Source organism: Natrix helvetica, assembly GCF_964273705.1.
Source record: "Natrix helvetica genome assembly, chromosome: 5".
Taxonomy (NCBI): Eukaryota; Metazoa; Chordata; class Lepidosauria; order Squamata; family Natricidae; genus Natrix; species Natrix helvetica.
The window spans coordinates 51,424,589-51,450,258 of NC_138551.1; the positions used below are offsets into that span (position 1 = coordinate 51,424,589).

General features: G+C 37.5%; 1 protein-coding gene across 7 annotated transcripts in view; it reads right to left on the reverse strand.

Moving 5' to 3' along the window:
• Nucleotides 1–25,670, reverse strand: part of SEMA4G (semaphorin 4G) — a 110,014-nt gene that overhangs the window by 10,610 nt on the left and 73,734 nt on the right. For all 7 annotated transcript variants that reach the window (XM_081953876.1, XM_081953872.1, XM_081953874.1 and 4 more), the window contains 7 exons: nt 16,014–16,171; nt 12,011–12,073; nt 11,795–11,893; nt 5,124–5,217; nt 4,197–4,310; nt 3,732–3,898; nt 3,237–3,406 (listed from right to left, as the gene is read on the reverse strand). In XM_081953876.1, the coding sequence (XP_081810002.1) occupies nt 3,237–3,406; nt 3,732–3,898; nt 4,197–4,310; nt 5,124–5,217; nt 11,795–11,893; nt 12,011–12,073; nt 16,014–16,171 (865 nt within the window). The remainder of the gene's footprint in view (nt 1–3,236; nt 3,407–3,731; nt 3,899–4,196; nt 4,311–5,123; nt 5,218–11,794; nt 11,894–12,010; nt 12,074–16,013; nt 16,172–25,670) is intronic.

The following is a 25,670-nucleotide window of genomic DNA, read 5'->3' on the forward strand; positions in this document are numbered from 1 at the left end:
CGAATAATAGAATTATTGATAGAATTGAGTATGGAGGGAAAACGGTATATCAACAAGACTTGATTAAAAAATCATTTGTGGACTATTATGCTAAGTTATATGTACAGGACAATATACAGAACAAGTCAGTAGATGATTTTTTGGAATGAAAAAGGGTTACCAAAATATCCGTGCTTCAAAAGGCAAATTTGGAATGTCTGATAACTGCTAATGAGATTATTTTAGCTATAAACCAACTTAAACTAGCCAAGGCTCCAGGGACTGATGGTTTGACTGCAATGTACTATAAAACTTTACAATTGGAAATGATCAAATATCTTACAGAACTATTTTGTAATATACAACAAGGAGGTAAAATATCCTCCTCATGGAAAGCGGCTTTTATCTCATTGATTCCTAAAGACAAAGATGGCCCTAAGAAACCAGAGGATTACAGACCGATATCTCTTCTGAACACAGATTATAAAATATTTGCTAAGGTACTAGCCAACAGATTGATGCCAGTTATCCAAGAGGTTATTCATCATGACCAAGCAGGATTTATTGAAGGCAGACACATGAAGGAGAATGTAAGGCAACTCATAGACTTAATTGACTATCTTGATAAGAATAAGCATATCTCTGCAGTGCTGGTTTTCTTGGATGCGGAGAAGGCCTTCGATCGAGTGAATTGGAATTTTCTAACCAAGACTTTGGAAAAGATGGATATGGGACCACGATTTCGGCAGGCGATTGGAGCAATTTATCAGCAACAAAATGCAGAACTTATTATTAATGGAAATTAGTCTACAACCTTCGAGATACAAAAAGGTACAAGACAAGGTTGCCCATTATCTCCATTGTTATTTATTTTAACCTTGGAAGTCTTGTTGAATACAATTCGGGACTCAAACTCCTTAAATGGCATAGCTATCAGGCAAAAGGAATACAGAACTAGAGCATTTGCCGATGATCTGGTTGTTACCCTTTCACATCCTTTGAATTCAATAATTCAGATGAAAAATATCATAGCAGAATTTGGCATGGTGTCTGGGTTTAGACTAAATCAAAATAAAATGAAAATGATGGTTAAAAACATGACAGAGACTCAAAGAAAGAGACTTGTAAGTTTGGCAGGTTTCGAAATAGTTTCCAAGGTCAAATATTTAGGAATACAAATTGCAGAATCAAATACAAAACTTTTCCTAAATAATTATGAAGTGTTGTGGCAAAAGATACAGAAAGACCTTCAAGTATGGAAAAAGTTACAACTATCTTTGCTTGGAAGGATTTCAGCAATTAAAATGAACATTCTACCTAGATTCATTTTTTTATTTCAGATGATACCGGTGCTTAAATCAGATAAAATCTTGTTAGAATGGCAAGCAACATTAAATAAATTTGTTTGGAAGGAGAAAAAACCGAGAGTAAAGATGAAGATTATGCAAGATACTCGTGAAAGAGGTGGCCTCAGACTCCCAAACCTCCGATTGTATTATGAAGCTGCGGTATTGATGCATGTAGCAGATTGGTTTGGGAAAACAAAAACGGAACTGTTGAATATAGAAGGTCATGACCTTGTTCTGGGATGGCATGCATATCTTTTTATGAAGATAGGGTGGATAAAGTGTTTAACAATCATGTTCTCCGAAGTGCCTTGATGAGAATATGGAAGAAGCACCGGCCTAATTGGGATTATAAAATACCGCTTTGGGTGGATCTTGCAGACACCATGTGGATTACAAATACTAAGTAACTCGGGGGGTGTTTATATAAAGACGTGCTTATTGCTGATGGGGATGAATGGCAGTTGAAAACTTTGGAACAACTGTTGGGAGAAGGAATTACTTTAAATTGGTTACATTATATACAGTTACAGAAGAGATGGAAAGAAGATCGCAGGGTTGGTTTTATGGATAAAGAAGTGGAACTGATCAAAGCAGATAAAAGAGACTGGCCCAAAACAGGTTAAAAGAATATATAATGTATTGTTAGAAAGAGACTCAGAAAGTGAATTGGTTAAGGATTGCATGATTAAATGGGCTCAGAATTTTGATGAATCGGTTATGTTGGACACGTGGGAAAAAATATGGGTTCAGAATGTTAAATTTACACAGTCACAGAATTTAAGGGAGAATTTTTATAAAATGTTTTACAGATGGTATTTAGATCCTAAGAAATTATCATGCATGTACCCAAATGTTCAACCAAAATGCTGGAGATGCGGGTGTTTAGATGCTACCTTTTTTCATATATGGTGGACTTGCAATAAGGTTAAAGCTTTTTGGATAAAAATATGGTGGGTTATGCAAAATGTATTTAAGAAAAGGATACAATTTACTCCGCAAATGTTTTTATTGGGTATAATTAAGGATTTTACTAAAGGGGAAACAAAATTGGTTTTGTATATGGTTACAGCAGCTAGGTTGTTGATTGCTCAACACTGGAAAAAAGATTTTTCATCGACAATCGATCAATGGATTCAGAAAGTGGCGGGGTTTGCGGAAATGGCAAAAATCTCAGCTTTCTTAAAAGGTCAGAAGCAGGAGAATTATATACAGGAATGGGTAAAATGGATTGATTATATACAGAATAAATATCAGACTAGGAAGTACTATGTAGCCTTTAGGTAAGAATGTTTAGATTGACAGATGAACAGAGTAAATAATATATGGGATGTTTGGAATTATTAGAGTGGTGTATAGCGGAAGTCAGGGGGGTGGGTTTGATTGGGAGGTGGGGGAGGGTTAGGGTGGAGGGTGGGGAAATATATATGTATAATTAATTTAGAAGATGGGATCAATGGGATATTGTTACTTTAAGAGAAATCTATATTATGATTTATATATGCTCAATTAATTTAGAAGATGGGGTTAATGGGCTATTGTTACTTTAAGAGAAACGTATTATGATTGTTGGGAGGTGAGGGGGTACAATATCTGAATGAGAAATCAATTCTAAGACGGGGGGAGGGGAGGGGGTACAGTATTTGTATGTGATCTATATTATATGTTGGGGGGGTCGGGGGGGTAAAAAGGGGGGAAATCTGTTTGTATAAAACTTTTTCAATAAAAAAAAAAGAACTGCAAAGTTGGTTTTAGGAGATTCACTTCAGATAAAATGCCATGAGCCATAACAATAAGTTCATTGTTCTGCATATCCCATGGAATCTCAACATTCCAAATTTTCCCCAACCTTAAAAATTGTCAGGTCCCAAAACCATACAGAATTCAACAGCATAAAATTGCTTGACTCACCATTGGGCTGATAAGATGAATGTTGCATAGAAGACAGTGCTGGTCCAGTTACCATCATCCAGACTGGCAACATCTTTCAGTATTTCATAGTAAGGGACGTAGCAGACCAGCCTTGCTTTCATGAAGGATGTCCATTTTCTCTGGAGAATCTTCTTGCCACCCAGATCATTCTGGAACAAAAGAAAAAAGCCAGGTTGAACAAATTATTTCCTCAGCTTAATGTTTTTGAACAAATTATGGCAGGGGTGTCCAAACTTGGGAACTTTAAGACTTGTGGACTTCAACTCCCAGAATTCCCCAGCCAGCCATGCTGGCTGGGGAATTCTCGGAGTTGAAGTCCACAAGTCTTAAAGTTCCCAAGTTTGGACACCCCTGAATTATGGGGATGACCAGAGGCACCCATAGCCTCTATTTCATTTGCATAGTAGCCTGAACCAACCCTCCAAATGCCATCATTAGTGCAAGTGTATATTGACGACAGACCATTTATTTTACCTTACACACTCGCGCTACTCGAGCTACTCTGGGCACCTGGGTCTTCTCAAATATTGAAGTGCTCTCCTCTCCAGCACGTTCAGTGAAGAAATAGTAGATTTTGTCATCATCTCCCACAGAGCTCCTTGTACTCTCCCTGACCAACACAGAAGCCACAAATTCTGCGTCTGCAAGAGGAGGAGAAAGGTCAGCACGGTCTTTCAAAGAAAAGTGTCTAAGGCTGCTGCTGCTGCTGCTTACACAGGGCAAGTCAACAGTCATGAGCCTTGAATCTTTCAAGGAAGTGAGACAGAGTCTGTTTGTTCATAGCTTGAGTTTTCTTTTCAGAAGACAGCTCAAGTGGCTGGCTGTCATTTTCTGGGTAATGGATGTAAGCTACAATTCCAACCCATGTAAATGCAAGATTGTTTTTACTATCTAGGAGGGTGAGGGATGAAAGACCTGAGCTACGGCTGTAGGACCTACCATTCAGCCAATGCAAGGGGGATTCCTCAGTTCTCAGAACCCGCTGGTGCCGGTTGCGTCGGATGTCTGGTAGGCTGCGGAATTCATAGCGTGTTGCTGTATATAAACTGCCATCTGGGAAACAAATGCAGCAAAAGCAACAAGGACTTAAGATTTATTCATTACAGTATATGATCGACCTTTTTATAAACTTTTTTTATAAACTCTCCTCTATTTCTTCCACTGGGATGTGCCAAGGACATGACCATTTTAACCTGGCTAGACACAGAAAGATTTTTCAAGGAACCACCCAAGCTTTTCTCACCCATGACATTTCTATAATAAATAAACAAGCAAAAAAATATTTATATTGTACATTGGCTGCTTCCAAGCATGTTTGATTGGTTTACAAATGATTAAGGACACTTAAAAATATAGGAACGACAACCAATCCCCCTCCTCCCCAAGAAGAAAGGTAGCACAAATGACAAAACTGGGAACACTCTTTAAAAAGGGGATTCAATCACTTCGCCAAAGGGGGGAGGTGTTTATATAACTCCCTGCCTGAGGTGGGCACTGCAGGGATGGCTGGGCTTTGTTTAATGATACCAGAAGAGACTGCAGCTGCATCAAATTACATCAGTGGAGGTTTTCAAGAAGAGACTGGACAGCCATTTCTCCGGAAGGGTATAGGGCCTCCTGCTTGAGCAGCGGTTGGACTAGAAGACTTCCAAGATTCCTTCCAATGTTATTATTCTGTTCATGCTTTGCATCACAAAACTAAGTGCAGAGATCCATAAGACCCTCAAACCATGATCACTGATGATGCATTCCTCTGAAGCTCCATGCAAACGCTCCACAGACGTTTCACAGAGGGATTTCTCACTCTGCCCATTCTGAATTCAAGTTGCAGCATGGGAAAGAGTTGGTGAGAATGGAACTACATACCCACAATGAGGCCTGTATAGCCATGAGAAGGATCATAAGGGCATTTTTCCTTCCCTTCCTCAAAGTGAGAGGGTAACACGAATTTGTTGGTATCCTGCAGAAAATGAACAGAAGAGACAAATCATTCTTAAGATACAGAATTCTGCCTTGGAGCGACATTATCCCACTCTGGAAGCAAATACAGCACTTCATGTTCTGGGAGCAAGATGGAAGACAGGAAGGGATTCTTTCTAATCAATTGTATGCTCCTTCTCCCAAAAAGCAGCAAGGTGCCTTCTGGAACAAAAACTCCCATTCTTCCACATACTCACTACCCTTTTACAATAACCATACTTCCAGTTAATCAGAATCAATGTGGGTAGCTCACTATCTTTCTGCTAGGCTACAAAGATCAGCATTTCCCAGAACTGAGATTACGTCTCTCTCTGCAGAACATGTGCTGTTGGTGGCAGTTTGGTTAGTGCATATAATTGTGGTTTAGCACAGTAGTACTTGAGGTGCCTGGCCTGCATGAGCTCCTCCCCCAAAAGTGTGGATACAACTTTACCCAAGTAAATGACCTTCAACAGTTTGGATTCTGGTGGTATATCAAGATGAGAAATCAACAAATATTAAATATTGCTTCAAATGTTTATTTGTTGGATTTTTATCCTACCAATTCAATGTGGCAAACATACATTATGCTCCTTCTTCCTACTATTTTCCCACAATAACAACCTTATGCAGTAGGTTAGGTTGAGAAAACCAGTTAATGTGACACAACAGAGAAATCATGTTATATACGATCAGAATATAATTAGAACAGAACAGAACAGAACAGAACAGAACAGAATAGAATAGAATAGAATAGAATAGAATAACAGAGGGACCTGGGAGGTCTTCTACTCCAACTCCCTGCTTAGGCAGGAAACCCTACACCACTTCAGACAAATGGTTATCCAACATCTTCTTTAAAATTTCCAGCGTTGGAACATTCACAACTTCTGGAGGCAAGTTGTTCCACTGATTAATTGTTCTAACTGTCAGGAAATTTCTCCTCAGTTCTAAGTTGCTTCTCTCCTTGATTAGTTTCCACCCATTGCTTCTTGTTCTACCTTCAGGTGCTTTGGAGAATAGTTTGACTCCCTCTTCTTTGTGGCAACCCCTGAGATATTGGAACACTGCTATCATGTCACCCCCATTCCTTCTTTTCATCAAACTAGACATACCCAATTCCAGCAACCATTCTTTATATGTTTTAGCCTCCAGTTCTCCTATTAATTATATTTAATGTTGATTAAATGTTAATGAAACAAAAGCTTACTTTAGATCTGGTTCTACCTTTTGGAGTATGTCCACCCTCCACCCCAACTCACCCAAGGATGCCACACAAAGGTTCTTGGCTATGAAATGGTTGCATATTTTGTTTTGCCATAATAGGGGAATCTAGTGTAATTTTTACTGGTCAATAAATACATTTTTCCTGCTTCCATTAACATTTTTCACAAGAGGCAAATACTTTCACCTCCAGTTTTTCCACATATTTATTTATCAAATGTATATCCTGCCACAGTCACAAAAAAAGACACTTAGTAGTTCACAATAACAAAAGTAGAATATCAGAAACAAATAAATTGCAATGACTTAAGTTTTCCAGCATAATGTAGCAGATCAGGCTCCAAAAGCCCTCTTGAAAAACCTATTTTTGCTTTTTCCAGAAGTCAGGTAATTATGGAAAGAGAATCTCCAATGGGAAGGTATTCTAGGGGGGCAACCCCGAATGCTCTCAAGGTTTGGTCTGACTCTAGTGGGGAGACACAGTCCTACAAGTAGCCGAGCTGTAAAGAGCTATATTGGTTAAAAACTGCATTTTAAATTGCAACCAGGAAAAAAAAGAGAGAGCCAGCCCAGAATTTGCAGAACAAGTTTGATATGTACTTAGTGGCAAGTACCCATGAACATTTTGCACCAAGCATGGATTCAGGATTCCTTTTTAAGGGCGGCCCCATGTAGAGCATCTTGCCGGAGGTAAGCCTCCTGTCCTAAGTAAGACTCCACCCACTTATCCAGCAGGAACCATGAACCCAGGAGGATCCTTGAGTTATGGACCTGCTCCTTTATTCCTCTCTCCTACCCAAACCCAATATCAAAATTGTTTTTAAAAGTAATGGCAGTTGAATCAATAACAAAATATAATTGAAAATGGATTGATTTCCTATTTCCTACTTCAGGGGTTTAGAATCATCATGCTGATTTTGAGCAAAAGTACTAATGTCCTCTCTGTGAATTAGATGCTTGGCCTCAATTAGCATTAAGCATTAACTAATCAGCATTAGCTACTTGGCCTGAGGAGTTGCACTCAGTATATGTGGATTGAAAGTGACCTAGCTGTGATGCAGAGTGCCAAATACTTATACCAGTCTCAATATATCCAAATCTTATGTTGTGGCAGATTTACTATTTTATCTTGACCTACTGACTTAACATGCTTTATACCAAACTACTGAATAACATTCTTTTATCATGACTGATAACAGCGTGGAATAATCAACCACTATTTTAAAATAAAACACTGTAAAGCAGAAAAACACAGTCCAAAGACCCAGGTCACATATGCTGCTCTCATCTCCTCTTCAAATTGTGTGTTTGTGTTCGTGTGTGGGAAGGAGGGAGAGAAAGAATAATGAAATTTGGTGGGGGGGGGGATCATACTACTTAATTTATGAGGCCATCTCTTAATACTGTCCTGTCATTTTGAGGGATTGTGCCTTTCAACTACAACTTGGAAATATAAGGAAAGCTCTCAGGTCCAAAAAGACTGCCCCTTTAGTTCTAAAGTAACAATTTAGATTATAATAGTTACTAATAGAAACATTTCAGAAATATCTGGAAAATAAAAACAGAAAATAAAACACAAAACACAAAAATTAAAAGATCTGGAAAAACAAAAAAAAACATTTTCTTTTATTTGTGCTTCTCTCATTTTTGATCCAACAGGCATACAGGAGAAAATGTTTACTCTGAAACGTAAGCACTAATGGAAAACAATCTTAGCTTTAAGATTTAGCTTCCTTTCCCTTCTCTCCCCACTCCACTTCAACCCCATTGCACTCCACCCTACCTTCCCCTACCACAGATAAGCTAACTAAGCAATTGGAGGTGCTTGTGAATCATACCAGGCATTGGGATACTTTATAAAACAATGGCCTGTCTGCAATTTTTTCCCCCCAGTGCCACATAAAACAGTGAGATTTGAATGGACTGAGCTTGATTTCTTGAAAGAGGTGTAGAAGAATGATGTGAATTAATCCAAGATTGCCTATGAAGACAGTGCAATGGTCTAAAACAGGGGTCTCCAATCTTGGCAACTTTAAGCCTGGCAGACTTCAACTCCCAGAATTCTTTGCTGGCTGGGGAATTCTGGGAGTTGAGGTCCTCCAGTCTTAAAGTTGCCAAGGTTGGGATTCAAATAATTTAACAACTGGTTCCCTGTCCTAATGATTTCTTCCAACAACCAGTTCACCAAACTGCTCAGAATGTTAACAACCGGTTCTCCCAAAGTGGTGCGAACTGGCTGAATCCCATCACTGGTTGGAGACCCCTGGTCTAAAAGAATAAAAATGCTAGTGGTATGGAAGTTCCCTTTATTTATAGGGATCTTTTAAAAAGATAAATGCATGGCATTAAGCATAACAAGAAAGAAGCATCATTGTTAGTATAGCAAAAGACAAGAAAGTAAAAATAGATGCACGTAAAATAGAATAGAATTAAAATAGAAGTTGCAGTTGTTCTGATCCCCCAAAGATTACATGTAATCCAACCAAATGATTTATAAAAGCATCATAATTCACATGATTGGAGGAACAAAAGGAACAAAAAGAATACAATAGATCTCTGTTCAACAAATTTGGAAGTATGTGGTTCAAACCTTAATATTCAAGCAACAGGAAGAACTTTCATCCTAAATGTAAATACTTAGAGACTGAAGCAATTATTCTCTCATTTTTGTTTCTCAAACTCTAACAAGAGCTTTTATTTTTCAAAAATAATCTTCTGACATCTTTTGACAATTGTGTCAACTACTATATCTCTTGTAGGTTATGGCAGGGGTGGGTTCCGGCAATCACTACTGCCGGTTTGGTCATGGGTGCACCATGAGTGCGCAGTACAATAAAAATTGTTCTGCACATGTGCAGAAACAAAAAACAAGATGGCGGCGCTGTAGGTGCTGGAGAACCAGTTCCGGAGGGGTGGGGGTGCCAGGAAGGCCTGGGTCCCTGCCGGTTCCAGCCACCTAGGCCGCCAAACCACTACCAGTTTAGCCAAACCGGGCCAAACTGGTAGGAACCCACCACTGGGTTATGGTGTCTAAATTTATGTTACTTTTATACTAAGATAATACAATTTATTTTCTTTCTTCTGTTCTCTTTACATTTTAGCTTTTTAAAATCACTGTTATGTATCATATTTTTGGCTTACTATATTTCACTAATAAAAATGAAATACAAACATGTCTTCCATCCAGTCTTGCAGCACTGTCACTTATTGTAGAGGTTTCATAAGGGTTATTGTGGAGGGATGATGTTAAAAAGACTAGATTATCCCTCATCCTTGTTGTATTATACCTTAAAACAGATTTTGTAGATCAATATGAAAACAAAAGATGGAAAAGGATAAAACACATCTCAGTTTAAAGGATTATGATTTTTCTTTCTTTTCTTTTTCTGAGACCTACCAAGATCAATTTGACAGTATCTGTTAAATCTGCTTCTGAAACTGGTAGTTAAAAATAGAGGCAGAAGGAGGTGTAACAAAGCTTTATCAATTCTTATCAGTATCTTTTCTTGTTCTTTGAAATGCAGTATCCAAGGAGATTTGTCTAAGCCTGACCCTATCTCTTTGGGGTCTCATAAAACTTTGGATTTAGAAATGCATTCAATTTATTTTCTACATTTGAGAAGTCAAGAGCCATTCCTTTTTAATTTCATAAGAAATCAATCTGTTCTATTGTTTTTAATGTAATTGTAATTATTCAGTACATTCTTGGAGTCCTTTGAATGCAATATTATAGATATTTTGAATCCATATATTGAATACAGATATAGGTATCAATTAGATAGACATTAAAGCTAAATAAGCATATCTGGCATTAAATAATCCTTAAAAAAGCAAAGGTTGATATTTTTTCCTTCACATGATGGAATGTGAAATTATATACAATCAACCAATAGTAGAAATTGGTTGTTTCTATTGTTCCAACAATAGAAACAAGAAATCCTATCACTAGTGACATCTTATTACATGACCTACTTCAATTGGTAAAGTATAAAGAGAAAATATAGCGTACTTTCCCAACTATAGCCAATTGTAACTTGAATGTAGAGAAAGTACCATTTATCTGCAACAGATGCACCAGCTTGAAGAACAATGGATCCAACATAACAAGAAGCAGCTGAACAGGCCTAAATCCCCACTTTGCTCTCTATTGCATAAAAGAGCTATTGAACCATTATTTTACCAACAAAATCTCCTTTATTTGAGTACTAGCAAGTATATATCTAAATTTACAGATGTTGATCCTTGTTGTCCCTCAAAAAATCCAAGAATATATATGATACAGTTAATAACATTTTGAGATAAGTTGGGCTGGAATATTATGATATGTCCAAGGTAAGTTTCAGGGAGATCTGAACCAAAGTCTCCCAGATCCTACCTCAATATGTTTTCCAAATAACAGGAGGCATTCCAATATTAAATAAATTAATGTAGACATGAATTTACAGAGACTTTATAAAGGCATATTTATCTTTATTTTCCTGTATTCTTTAGGGAAAATAACTTCACCATCTTGGTGACTTTCATGGACAACTGGATGAGAATTACTGTATTTTTCGGACAATAAGACATACCAGTGTATTAAGACGCACCAAGATTTCAAAGAGGTAAGTAAGGAAACAAGGTTTTTGTCCTCCCTGGCCCCCGTGAGCATTTTGCAGGCTTCAGCAGGGCTGGGAGAACGCAAAAACGCCCCTGGCTTTGTGAAAAACAGGTGGAAAACGGGCCATTTTCCACAAAAATGGGGATTTTGTGCCTTCCCCAGCCCTTGGGAGGCCAAAAATGGCTGTATTCGGTGTATAAGATGCACCAACATTTCCATGCTCTTTTAGGGGGGGAAAGGTGCGTCTAATACTCCAAAAATAGGTATTGCAATTGTAATTTAACACACAAAAAGCTTGAGTTTGGCAAAAGTTGGTTTCATATGAACAAAATTAAAAGAATGCTCCTCAAAATATTAGTCTAAAGTCAATTGGTTCCTGAAAATCAACAAAACAGAGTGCAGAGGAAAATTGGCGTGTTCTGCCTTCATCGTGGCAAGCCAAAGAAATAGATTCTCATCCTCCAGATCTTTTTATTCTTTGGCAGGAATTAGTAATAGAAGAGCCAGGACTGCAGACTGAATTATTACTCCAGATACCTGTCTGTAAATAGAATATACGTACACCCAATTCTGCATCAAAAAGCTGGTTGATGAGGAAAATGACTGGGAATGTCAGAAACCGGTTAATAATAATTTCTTCAAATTTGTCAGAGTTAATTATTTAATTATGATCTGAATATCACCCTCACCTCACAACCAATAAGTAAAATGAAAGCCCAGAGCAGTGGTGAAAACCACCCTCACTTTTACTTACGATGTAAGCACAGAGTGGGTGGAAGGCATATGTACCACAGGCATACAGATGGGTTGAATTTAGCCTCTGCAAAAGCTTGATGTGATTGTAACACTCTGTCTGCAAAAAGGAAGCGAGGGCGTAATTTTCATAAGATTTCTCATACATTTTCTCATTCATTAAAGGTTCAAACAAGCTAGTGGCTCACCCAGAAAGAGGCAGAGGCAATACACCCACCTTGATGTTTTTGCCTTTTTTCAAGCATTCTGCTTGCTTCTCAGGAGATACTTCCCAATTTAACTGCAAAGTAACAGAAAACGAGTTCATTATTCTTTCAGCCAACCCAGCACAGGAAACAGGAGTTAATTATGACATTAAAAAGCAAATTCCATGAAGCTCATAAAACCCGTTTAGAGTTCATATTTGGTCTTGTTCAAAGTAAGTGGATTTAACTAAATATAAAGCAGGAGAGTACAAGAGAATTATGTGGCCCATTTATTTTTTAAAGGTCCTTGACTGAAATGAGTGCTTTAGCTTTTGCTACATAAAGGGAACAGTCAAGTGAAGGAATGGGAAAAAATAGCTTATTATCATTATTAGAAGGAGTGCCTCCAGGAGCTACATTTTCATATTGAATAAACAGAGAGCAGGTAAGTAAGTATAAAAGCCCAAAATAAGAATACAAATATATTATTTCTAGACAAATGACCTGCCATTTTGACCCTGGTCACACATCATGTTAAGCCACAATGTACAGTCTGGCTTTCTAAGTGATTGCACTGTTTACAATGCTTTGCCCTGAAATTCATGTAGTTCAACCATATGATTTGAGTGGCCCTTGACAGCCTTTTGAGCATAAATGTTTCATTCTTGCCCTCCTTTTTTCCTGTATTTAAAATTGTCACAAAACTTTTTCTACTGTTTCAATCTATGTTTGTAATACATATTTTGCCTGCTATAGACTGTTTGAAATTTCCAATAACAGTTAAATAGTTTAAAAATAAAACAAAACATATTCAGTAAAGAACCCAGCTCTTCCCCTACTTTGGTAAATAAACAAGATAAATGAAATCTTAAGTTCATGTGTGTTGCAGAATCCAGATTACCCCCAATATCTATTTCCTTGTGAAGACAGCCTTTGTGTGACAATATTCTGACATAATAGAGGCCATGTGTCAGACAGAACATTGCATCTTAGTTATCTATTGCCATGTTACTATAATAAAAAAGAAATACTCTATTCTAAAAAGGCCAGGGAAAAGAATTCTCTGCATCTGTTTCCCACATAAATCTTTCTCCTATAACCTAAATTTAGAGAGAAAGGAGGGGAATCTGTTCCTAGTTAAAGCAGAAAGTGAATTGCACAGGTTTGATTGGCCAACTCTCAATCAGTCATGAATACCTCCCTTCTCAATGCAGATTTCAAATTAAATTGAAATAAAAATATTTCAGGGAATAAAGAGCTGAAGAAAATCTAAAAAATAAAGTATTCAATCCTTCTGAAGTATGAATTGTGATGTATATGCATTGCTCTTGAATCTGGTTGAGGAACAGCTGACAAACCAAATAGAGCTCGGTCCAAAGCTGTATCCCTTTCTCCTTGAAATTATCTGTATAGATTCCTTAACAATATGCATTTATGAAAGATGCCAAAAGAGCTAAACATGCAAATATAGTATTAATTCCCACAGAAGGTCTATACTTGATTTTAGTGGAAAATATTGACCAAAAATTTTATTGAATAATGGCTATATTAACATCTTTCTAGGGGACTGGAGGCTAAAACATATGAGGAACGGCTGCAGGAACTGGGTATGTTTGGTTTAATGAAAAGAAGGACTAGGGTGATATGATAGCAGTGTCTCAATATCTCAGGGGCTGCCACAAAGAAGAGGGAGTCAAGCTATTCTAAAAAGCACCTGAGGGTAGGACAAGAAGCAATGGATAGAAACTAAGCAAGGAGAGAAGCAACTTAGAACTAAGGAGAAATTTCCTGACAGTTAGAACAATTAATCAATGGAGCAACTTGCCTCCAGAAGTTGTGAATGCTCCCACATTGGACCTTTTTAAGAAGATGTTGGATATCCATTTGTCTGAAGTGGTGTAGGGTTTCCTGTCCTAGCAGGGGGTTGGACTAGAAGACCTCCAAGGTCCCTTCCAACTCTTATTCTATTCTATTCTATTCTATTCTATTCTACTCTACTCTACTCTACTCTACTCTACTCTCTTATTTCTAGCTTAAATACTCAAATACTTTGGCAACCAAATGAGAAGAGAGGATTCATTGGAAAAAATTCTGATGAAGGAAAAGGAGACGGGGATGGCAGAGGATGAGATGGTTAGATAGTGTTATTGACATGCTAAGCGTGGGTTTGGGCAGAATCCAGACCTCTTTTTAGATTGAGAAAAATGTAAAGTATCTGTTATTACTATATCTAATATGAATTGTATTTTATTTCAAAAAAGTATGTTAAAGTATGGAATGAAATTTAAAAAGATTTGTTAAGATCGGGAAAGCTGCAGTTATCACTGTTTGCCAGAATTTCTGTGATAAAAAAATGAATGTACCAACCAGAATGATGTTATTTCAAACAACACCTGTTTTGACTAATGATGCACCTTTTAAACAATTGCAAAAAATACATTTAGATTCATAAGATGGGGAAGAAACCAACCTTTGAATATAAGCTATTTTATATTTAAATAAAGTACTTTATTTAAAGGAAAAAGAATTAGGTCTGCATGATTTTAAATAATAGTTTTTAGCCTGATATTTGGATGAAGAGTGGGTGTTGTTTAGAAGTAAGAAAATATTAGAATTTGCAGAACACAACCTGAGGCTTGGGGGCATGGTTTTCTATGGTATGATTAGTTAAAATTAATGTAGGTTTCAATATTAAGAGTATGGAAAAGACATAATCCCTGGCTGTGCTGAAAATACCTTCACAGAATTGGCTTTGGCATAAGAAGCATTTTATTAGAAAAAAACAACAGGCAAAGCGAAATGGTTAACTTATTAGGGTTTGTTAATACTGAAAAATGCAAAATTTAAGATGAAATAAAGGAAAACAACTGATCTACAGGAATTTAGTTTCCAAAGGTTTCCTTGCTCACAATTTGGAGACAGACTTAATATGGATAACAGGCTAATTGGTATTGAACTACATAATGATCTGAAATTGAACAATGTACAAATGGTGAATATGTTATTGCTAAAATGTATAAACCTTTGCTAAGATTTGAAATAGAAGACAACCAACTTAAAGAGTGCATGGTAAAATGGGCTTTGGTTATAACGCACAGACAGGCCAATGGGAGGAAATGTGGATAAAAAGGACTGAAATTCAAATTGTGTTGCAACTTAAAAGAGAACTTTTATAAAATTTGTATTTGTATTTGTATTTATTAGACTTGTAGCCGCTCCCTCTCCACAAAGGGACTCGGGGCGGCGTACAATAAATAAATCACATGTTACACGATAAGACATTACATTACACGGAGGAGGTATAAAGTCACAACAATTGTTACAATACAAAAACAACAATAATAATAAGGTTAAAAATTAAAATACCCCAAGTTAAATTTTTTAAAGTGTAGAAAGTTTAAAATTGCCAGGAGGATTAGAGATAAAACTATAGTTGAGCCAGGCCAGCTAGTTGGAAAAGGTGGGTCTTGAGTTTTGTACGGAAGGAGCGGAGGTCGGTAGTAATCCTAATGTCGGGGGGGAGGTCATTCCAGAGGGCTGGGCCCATCACAGAGAAGGCCCTGCTCCTGGGCGCCGCCCTCTGGCACTGCTTAGTGATGATCTGTCATTGGTATATGACTCCAAAGACGGTATCAAATATGTCTAAAGGTACTTTTAATCAATGCTGGATATTTGAAAAGTAAGAAAGGACATTTTATCATGCATGACGAACTTAATTGGTGATTTATGGATTTGCTGATTAAAAAGAGTTGAAAATGGGAAGAAGAGAACTTTAAAGAGGGAGGAGATATAATGAAGTTATTTGCAAATGCTGTTTAGAAGATCAGAAGCCACCTCTTTCAATCTTTTCTTTTTCCTACCTATGTTGCCTTTTCTATTTATTTATCTTTCATTCTGTTTTAATTTCTATATAATATCATGTTTATCTTTTACTTACATGAAAATCTTTACTAATTATTATTTTTAAAAACCACAGAGAGAGAGAGAGAGACAGACATAGACACACACAGTGCATTTACCAAGGGAAAGACTTACTTTCTGATAGGAGCCATCAGTGGTGTCAGAAATGTTGCTGGAACTTAAGGAGAAGATTGCCCCCCTGGCTCCCACATACAGAATTCCCTTCTCCTCTTCCAGCAAGAGGGTGGTGTAATTCTGGGCACTGCTGCTAAAACGCCTTGCATATTTCAAAGCTAGGGAGAAAAAGAAAGAACTTCTATAAACAAGAACAGAGAGATATTTGAGACCTTAAAGGGTTGTTAATATCTTGAATATTATATTGCTGGACTGAAGTAAACCAATGAGGCATGAATTACTATGGAGCAAGCAAATTAATTCTTACATTGCTGTTCAAAATATGCATAACATCTTTCAAACAGATTTATTAGATATGATGTTAACAAATCTAGATTACTTGCAAGTTTATTTCCAGGTGTGATTCAAGGTGCTGGTTATGATCTAACCTAAAGGTCAACCTAGCATAGAGCCGGTAATTTGACTGACCACTTATCTTCCATAGGGTCTACTTGTCAGTTTCATGTTGTTGCACCATGGGTTTATTCAATTAAAAAATATCAGGTTCCAGGATTCCTCTGGACAGCGATAATGACATGATATTTTTCCTGATGCAATTCTGAACAATTATCTTAAGCATCGAATAAAGCCACAAGACATCACATGCAATTACTCTTTTTTTAAAGTACAGGTACTATTGGAGCCATTCTTCCAAATAAGCTTTTCCAAGAACGTCAGATCATTCAGCAAGTATCCAACATCTTAACACAATCAAAAAAGGCTCTGATGACTCATCTCACATAGACGCTCACCAAACTCAAGAATTATCCCTCACAAACATTTCGATTTATATGCTTTTTAAACAATTTTACTGATTTTGTACTTTTCTTTTCTTAACAATGGTTCCTCTCGGCTTTATGTCTGTGCCACTGGAAGGGAAAAGCTTATAAACCTTCACATGAATAAATGCTTTACAACAAAGCTTCAAAGAGAGATTGACTGGTTAACCTATCAAGTTTTTGCAGCAAAAAAAGCTTGTGGTTCCAGAGCAATTAATACATGTATTACTCCTTAAGGTTTTGCAGAGCAATGCACTGAGTCCTAAGAAAACAGCATGATAGACACAGACAGGCAAACAAGACATAAATATACTTAAACAAGAACTGCTAGGGGAGAGGGAGCGGTTAATAAATCCAATAAAAGTAAAGTAAAGTAAGGTGTGGGGGGGGCGTGGGGGGGGTAGAATGAAAGGAAGGGGAACAGTGGAAGAGAGGTGAGAGACAAAGTAGACTGTGGCTGTTAACAGTGTGATACTGTAGTTAGGTATGACACAAACATCCTTGCATTAATGAGCTGGTTAACTGTGTGATTGCTGTTTAATCTGTAAGAAATGGTGCTAAATTTTCTAATAAATTGAAATCAAACGTTTTGTAATCTTAATCGATCTTTTTCACTCCTCTCTGCTCGATTCGTGATAGCATGTTCAAGGGAATTTTCTTTTTCGTCTTTGAATGTTGCCATTTCTGCATATATCATCCTGAAGGAAGAGTAAGTGCATGTTCCCTAACGTGAAAATGTTTTTGGATTTGATGATAAAACTGCCAGAAGAGATGAAGGAGCTGGCATCTAGATCTGAAACAGAATTTGAATCCCATGTCTCAGGCGTGATCTATTGTGGATTAATAGTTGTTCCAGGCTGAATGAATGTCTGTAAACAAGTACAAGCTTACCACCTAAAGTCTTTGAAAGGAAAACATCATCATCCAGGATGGGCTGTTGGACACAGTTATTTGAGTTATTTCAGTCTCCCCATAAATATGTTGTTTTCTAGCCAGGTCATCTCAATCACTAAAAGTGCAATCTTATACATGTCTATTACACAGCACTGTGCCTGCTGCTAAGAAATTGGTTACACAGTTGCAGCATAAAGAAACCATGCAGGTTTTCATATGCTTTGCTGTTTTCTAAAGAAACACTTTACAATGATTTTTTAAAAATCTGAATATGTGATTACACATAACAAAGGAATGGAGGTCACTTATTCTTTTGCAGCATAACTTACTTCACAGGATTGCTGCTAGGACAATAATAGAGGAGCCTAATATGTGTGCTGCCTTGAACTCCAAGTTAAAAAGACAGGATATATGAAATAATACATGTAAATTCTAAATTAAGAGAAATTGTGATTTAAAAAATCAGATGCATGGACTTTAAAATGATTTATTTTTACATAAAATCCAAGTCTGTAAGTTTGATATTGATATGTTGCAGAAGTGCTGCAGTTTGGCTACCTTTAATGGTTACTCTATATATCCTTAATTGGGAGTCAATTCTGTTAAAACTTAAAGAACTCAATTTAAGCAGGTTCACACATTATTAACCATGATTTGTTGACTAATCCATGATGGCTAGTTTGAAAATAATACAGGGTAGTCCTCAACGTACAACAATTCATTTACCCTATTTTTCGGAGTATGAGACGCACCAAGAATTTGAAGAGGCAAATTTAAAAAAAAGTTTTTGCACTCTGCAGACCTCCCCAAAACAGCCTGTTTTTCATGAAAATGGGCCCATTTTTTTTAAAAAAAAGGGCATGAAGAGCCTTTAGGAGGCTTGTAGAGTGCTCTTGGGTGGTGGTGGTGGCAAAAAAAAATGGGCCATTTTTTGCTTATTTTTGCCCTCCCCGGTCCCCAGGAGCACTCTGCAAGGCTCCTAAGGGCTATGCACGGCCATTTTGGTGAAGGGGTGGGGTTTTAGGAGGCAAAAAATGCTGTATTCAGTGTATAAGACGCACCCATTTTTTCAGCCTCTTTTTTTTGAGGGAAAAAGGTGTGTCTTATACTCTGAAAATACGTAGTTACTGCTGGAAGTTAAAACGGCACTGAAAAAAAGTGAGCTATGAGCATTTTTCACACGACCATTGCAGAATCCCCATGGTCATAGAGTAAAAATTCAGATGCTTGGCAACTGACTCATATTAATGATGGCTGCAGTGTCCTGGGATCATGTGATCATTTTTTGCAGCCTTCTAACAAGTAAAGGGTTAGGGAAGCCAGATTCACTTAACAACCATGTTACTAACTTAACAACTACAGTGATTCCCTGAACAGCTGTGGGGCAAAAGGCCAAAAATGGGGCAAAGTTCACTTAACTGTTTCGCTTAGCCACAGAAATTTTGTGCTCAATTGTGGTCATAAGTCAAGGACTACCTGTACAAAACTTCAAATCATCTATATTATTGGCTTAGCATAAGACCAATTTTAAAAATGATATGACTTGGATTATAATATCAATTTAAATAAACACCTCATTTATTTATTCATTAAAAAAAGAGTGGGTCTTCTATTGGGATTCATAAAAATAAATGAAAAATAAAACTTCACCTGCTAACAGCCTTACAATCCAATAGGAAAAAAAAAACTGCAAATAAAACCAGTAATTGCTGTAAAGTTACTAGTATTTAGACTGTTGCAATTTGTCTTCAAAACTACCACTAGATGACCACTAGATAGAAGCAGAGTTTTCTCTTTGCTGCTGTAGAGTAATAATCTGATGTTTGTAGCCTAAATATGGTACATCTAATAATATTGTTTTCTTTTCCTATACGAACAGTAATTGTTAAAAATGAGAAGCAGCTGATAACTAATGACAGGCAAAAGCCATGTTTGTTAACCATTTTCTGGAGGGAGAATATGACAAAGCTGGTCTCTTACCAAAGCTTTATTTGACATTAAGCAATCAAAGCTTGCATTGATATTGATGTTCCCAGTGCAATGATCTCAATTTTACTCATGGCTAAAAATTAACTGATTGGTCATTTTTAATCTTTCCCACCAAACAAGTGTTGAGGAGAAATTATGTGAAAAGGTTGATCTCTCCACCTGCCAGTCAGTTACCATAATGAACATTTAAACTGAACTGAAGAGGATGAGATTTATTGTAGAGGGGAGAAGTCAATAAAATATAGATTAAATATAGAAAAAAGCAAAATCTTGAAAAATTCCTCTACTAGGCAATATGCCAGAAAATTGTTGACTATTCATTTGAAACTCCTCCCAGTCACTGATCTAGAATTAGTTGCTATTAAGAACTTGGAAAGAAGTCCAGAAGTCATGCTTGATTTTATCTTTTTTGGTTATCTAATTTTAATAGTTAAAATTTTAACCCCCAATATTTTTAGTTGATTCTTAAGTTTCCCAAATTGATCTTAATCAGTTCTGTGGATTTTGTTCTGCCACCAATTGTGCCATGTAACCATAGCAACCTTTGCCCAAGACAGAGATTAACATTTTTTTCCTAGTAGAATGATGTCAATCTTAAGTAGATTTTGATTCTTTTAACATTTCTTCCTTCCCTACCTATACTGCTTTATTTTTTTTTTCTAATATGCTCTGTGCATTCACCTAATAATGGCATGCAAAACTATGGTTTATGGCTTAGCACACACATGTGAAATCACTCAACCATGGTTTACTAATTAGTGTAAATTGTGAAGCCAGCTATTATGAAGCAGCTTCGCTTGATCCAATGAAGTGTTTCCGACTTCTAAAGATAAACTATGCATTCTAAATCAATGTTTACTATGCTGCAGAATCTATTCATCTTGAGATCCCCCTCTCTCCTTTCTTCAGAGTCAAAAATAATAATCCATAAGATAGAAATCAAAGACCCAGCACTAATGTAGGGACAATACTTAGATTAGGTACCAATAAGAACTTGATTTAGATTATCAGGTTCTGAGTGCCAGACAGCCTGGTATTCTTCTGCATGTACTCTTAAAATAGGTGAAGTTTCAGAGGAACAAGTAAAAATGAGAGAGAAACAGGCGTTTAGTTAATATGTAAAGTTAAATCCTAGAATCGTGATGGCAAACCTACGGCACGCGTGCCACGCAAAGCTCTCTCTGTGGGCACATACACAGTCGCCAGCTGCTCTTCTGGTTTCCAGCACACAAATGAATGCTGGCCAGCTGGTCTTTGCGGGTGCCAGAGTTCTGGAAGTGCTGAAACGGACTGAAAATGGTCCCAAAAACAGCCTGGAAATGGCTGAGAAAACAGTCTGAGAACGGTCTGAAAAGAGCCCAAAAACTGGGCAAAAACAGGCATGTGTGCGCCAGCCAGCTGGTTTCGGGTTTCTGGTGCTCCAGGGCATGCACATGCACACACTTCCGGTATGGGCACTCGGTGCCCAAAAGGTTTGCGATAACTGCTCTAGAACAAAAAACACTCAGACAATAGGTAGAAAAAAGATACAAGGACTAAGCAACTTTCTAGAATATGTTCTACAAATAATTTTAGAAATAAGCACCCTTAAGTTGAAGTCATTTTGAAACTTCATCTTAAAAGGTATTAGGAGTAGACCTTGATGTCAACCACCTTGATGCCTACCAAAGTCACAATATGAACATAACACCAGAAGTATACCAGCATAGTTCCTGAATTTATCTGCATACACACATATGCTCATGACCTACATTTCAGCTTTCCCAATTGAACTCTTTCTGATGGCTTAGACTATAAATCCATTGTCTCCAGCCATAGGTAGGTAGCATGCCCACTGAATTTTAGCTTAGACCCTCAAACGGTTATGTTTTATGGTAGCCTTTCAAAACTTGGAACTTTTCAGGTGGAGCTTACAATTCCCATGACATATTCAGTCAGCATGTTACTGTGCTGGCTGAAGTGATGGGGTTATCATTCTATGCATCTTCAGGATGTTAGGTTAAGAATGTTGTTCTCTACAATATGAATTAAAACTAATCAAGAGATGCTTCTTCCTTCTTATCAAGATTGTGTTTTTCAATTGGAAATGTGAGTTTCAGAAACTTTCAGGGTGAGTGAATGAAAGGTAGAAGACAATCAATGTATGACTGCCTTAGAAAATAAATCTCCATTTCCTAGGACAGCATCAGAAAAAAACATTAAACAATATAAAATATACCTAGGTAAAACCCTAAGGATTTTATCTCTAACTTGCAAAGCAAAATAATTTAACTTCTTCTAGTGATATTATATTGCTTTTAACAAAAGCACCTCTTTTTGACAGAAAACATTAAAGTGTCTGCATACCATCTGCTTTTATAGAAGAACTGAAAACATATGTGAGAACTACTGGCACAAATTGTGCTTGATTTATAACTGAACTATTTTGTTCAATTCTAGATGTGTAAAGCTATATTCAGTAATACCTTTCAACAATCATCTTGGCCTCCTCTTCTAAGAAAGAAAAGGAAAAATCCCTTGAGGGAAATGAGAAAGAAAACAATCATCTTGATTGGGACACAAAGACCTTTGGAAGTCAGCTACCTGCATAATGTGCTATTTATATCCCCTAACGTAACCTTCTTTTCAGGCTCTTGTCAGAAAGCAGCTCATACCAGCACTGGCAGTCTAGGAATTAGTTTGAAATCAGGGGGGGGTAAAAAAAATAATTCTCCAGACTAGCTTCCATCTGTGAGCTTTCCAAGTATTTCCAAAAATTCATTCCATAATCACCTTTCATAAATGTAAACAATATTTATTGGAAAGGGAGAGCTTTTCCATCTCCCACCAATAGAGAAATTCTTACACTTATGCTGTAATGAGGAACATAAGCAATTATTTGGGCAAGCAAGATAACCTTGCACAAAATATTGGAAGTTAGTTATTGGAGGGCATATATTAGTTCATCAGTATTAATGATACAGTGTTGATAGAAATTTTCTAATATCTAGAACATGGAATTCAGACCACTTTGAAATAATTTCCCATATATATAAAAACTAGATACATCTAATTCAGAAATTAGGAATTTGTGGTTTCAAGATTCTATTATCTTACAACTCTCAGCAGCTGCTGAGTATACTTTGGCTGCTGAGCCAAAGTATTCAGTGCTAGCAATAGTAGTGGCTAGAGTTCAGAAACATCTGCAAGGTCATAGTTTCCCATCACTAATCTATCAAACAGAACAGGACAGGGCAACAGAGTTGGAAGGTACCGTGGAGGTCTTCTAGTCCAACTCCCTGCCCAGGCAGGAAACCCTATACCCATGATGGCGAACCTATGGTACGTGTGCTAGCGGTGGTACGCAGAGGCCTCTCTATGGGCATATGTGCCATTGCCAGCTGGTCTTCGCGGATGCCAGAGTGCAGGAAAATGACCAAAAAACATGCATGTGTACACTGGCCAGCTGGTCTTCAGGTTTCCAGCACTCTGGCGTGCACACATGCATGCACATGCATGTGCGTTCCGGTTTGGGCACTCGGTGCTGAAAAGGTTCACCATCCCTGCCCTATACCATCTAGATGCAGCCTTTATAGAAAATCATGTTCTAAGATTCTGCACTCTTTCCAGTCCGATGACTTTCAGATATATTCAATCACATGTTAACAATTCCAAGTTGACATGGCCTTTTTATCATTTTGTATAGAAATTCTAAACACTGGTCTAACATATGAGAAGGGTACTAATTTAAGAAAGTGCCCCAAATGACATATTGCTTATGATAACACCAATTCTGCTTATGTGCATGTACTATTATGGCAAATGCAAATGACACATAAATAGAAAAGGCAGTCTTAATGCACCAAATTGCTATATAATACATCTCTGTACTTTGATGATGTCACCTGCCTTCCTAGAGAAAATACGTTTTCTGAAACAATCTCAAACACTGGAGAGAGAGAGGGGGGGGGGAGAGAGGGGGAGAGGGACCTTGTTGTGCTGCAGCCCTAACGAAGGGGGATCAGATCAGTAACAGATGGCAGATACCTGCCTTTGAAATGTCATTGCTGAACAACAATGCAGAGCTTCAGGATGAGTCTCAGCAGAGAGAATTGTAGCACTAACATTCCTTTCACCCAAGAGAATGTTAGTTCTAATTGTGAAAGAGAACATGATTCAAGGCCAGCAATTAACCTCATTGGTCTCTTGAGATGTCATGAAGAAAGATGACATTCACATTGGATGGCTTTCTGCTAGATACCCTTTCCTGGCTGCTTTCTCACTCATTTCATAACATTCTTCTCAAGGTTTCCAAGCTTACTAAATCTGTTCATCAGGTTCATCATTCCATTACCAAATGTTCTGCAACACGGTTCATTTTTTTTAAAATGGCCATGATAGTAGTGTTTTCCACTTAAACCAATAGCAACCACCAATCCTTTCAGGATACATTTAGAATGTATTGCATTTTCATTACCTATGCTGACAGCCCCAATTCTTTGCCTTAAGCTGGAAGGTGGTGGGGGGGGGGCAGGGAAAGAGAGCAGAGCTACCTGACAGCTGCTAGCAATTCCCTGCAGCTGCTGAATAGCTTGATTGAGGAACTGTGGGGTGAAGTGGGGTTGAGCTTAGCTGGGCAGCTCCCCCACTTCCCAAACTGGTAGAGACAGAAAGTGAACTTCCTCAAAACCAGCAAGAAAGCCACCTGTCTCACTTTACCACACAGCTCCTTGATCCACTCATCACTTACAAAGTTCTATCTTCCACTGAACCATCACTTTTCCAGAAATCTATTTACCTGCTTTTCCTACTTCAATTAAATTCAGAGGGAAGATACAGGAGCTGTTCTTTTAACATACCTAACCAGTCAAGTACATATTCCTGCCAGCAGTTTTGACAACCCAGAATCAAACTGGGTCAAAAACCATAATTATGGGCAAACAGAACCCCCATGTTTTATTGAGGAACGACCTGGGGTCCCAAGATTTCTTGGAGAAGGAGAATATTAGAAAGGTTTCATGACTGTTTCAAAATGTGGTTGAGGCGGATGACGAAGATTTAAGGGACATCATGACAAACCTTTTGGCTGAATATATTCAAAAAGAAAAACAACAGATGGGGTGGGACTTGGATCTGGTTTATAGAGTAAACTCAGCATACGCTAAAACACACAATGTTCCAAGGGAGGTACACATTAAATTTCTTAGAAAGACTACAAGAGATGAGATTCTGAGTGCACAAAGGGGGCAAGCTTTGAAATATCAAGATAGAGAAATAACCATTCTGAAACAGATCCCTAAGAAAGTGAGAGAGAAAAGAAAAAACTATTCGCAATTAGTGAAGAAGTTATACCAGAAAGGGGTGTGGTTCAGATGGTTGATGCCTAAAGGCATGTTAATATTCTGGGAGGATACAAGAGTTAGAATTAACGCAACCACAGAGGCTCAGGCCTTTATGGAAAAAAATTAAGCACTCCTAGATAAATCCGATGATTCTACACCAGATCTACAGGACACGGGAGGGGCCGGAGCTCTGCTGGCGGGGGGAGAAGGGGCAATACCAAGAAAATTCAGATCACAAAAATGAGTAAGAAAATCTGCTTGATATAAATTGATTGAAATTATTATTTGAACTTGTATGCTGACAAAACATTATTATTTAGTATTAAACTAATTTATGTATAAATGAAAACTATGAGCACGGGGGGAGGGGACACCTCCTACATATTGTGACTGCCAAAATTTGTAACTTATTCCACCACCCCTTTCCTTTTTATTTAAAAAAAAAAACCAATAAAACTTTTTTTTTAAAAAAAGAAAGGTTTCATGACATCACTAGACCCTTTCCTATTGAGCAGGTAGGGAGCAGTAGATGCAGAGTGGATATTGCATTCAATCAGTGCTTGAGAGGTTGTTACATAGTGCCAGGCCTTGGCAGTGAGTTCTGTAACGGAGACTCTTGTTTTTTCAACTATTAC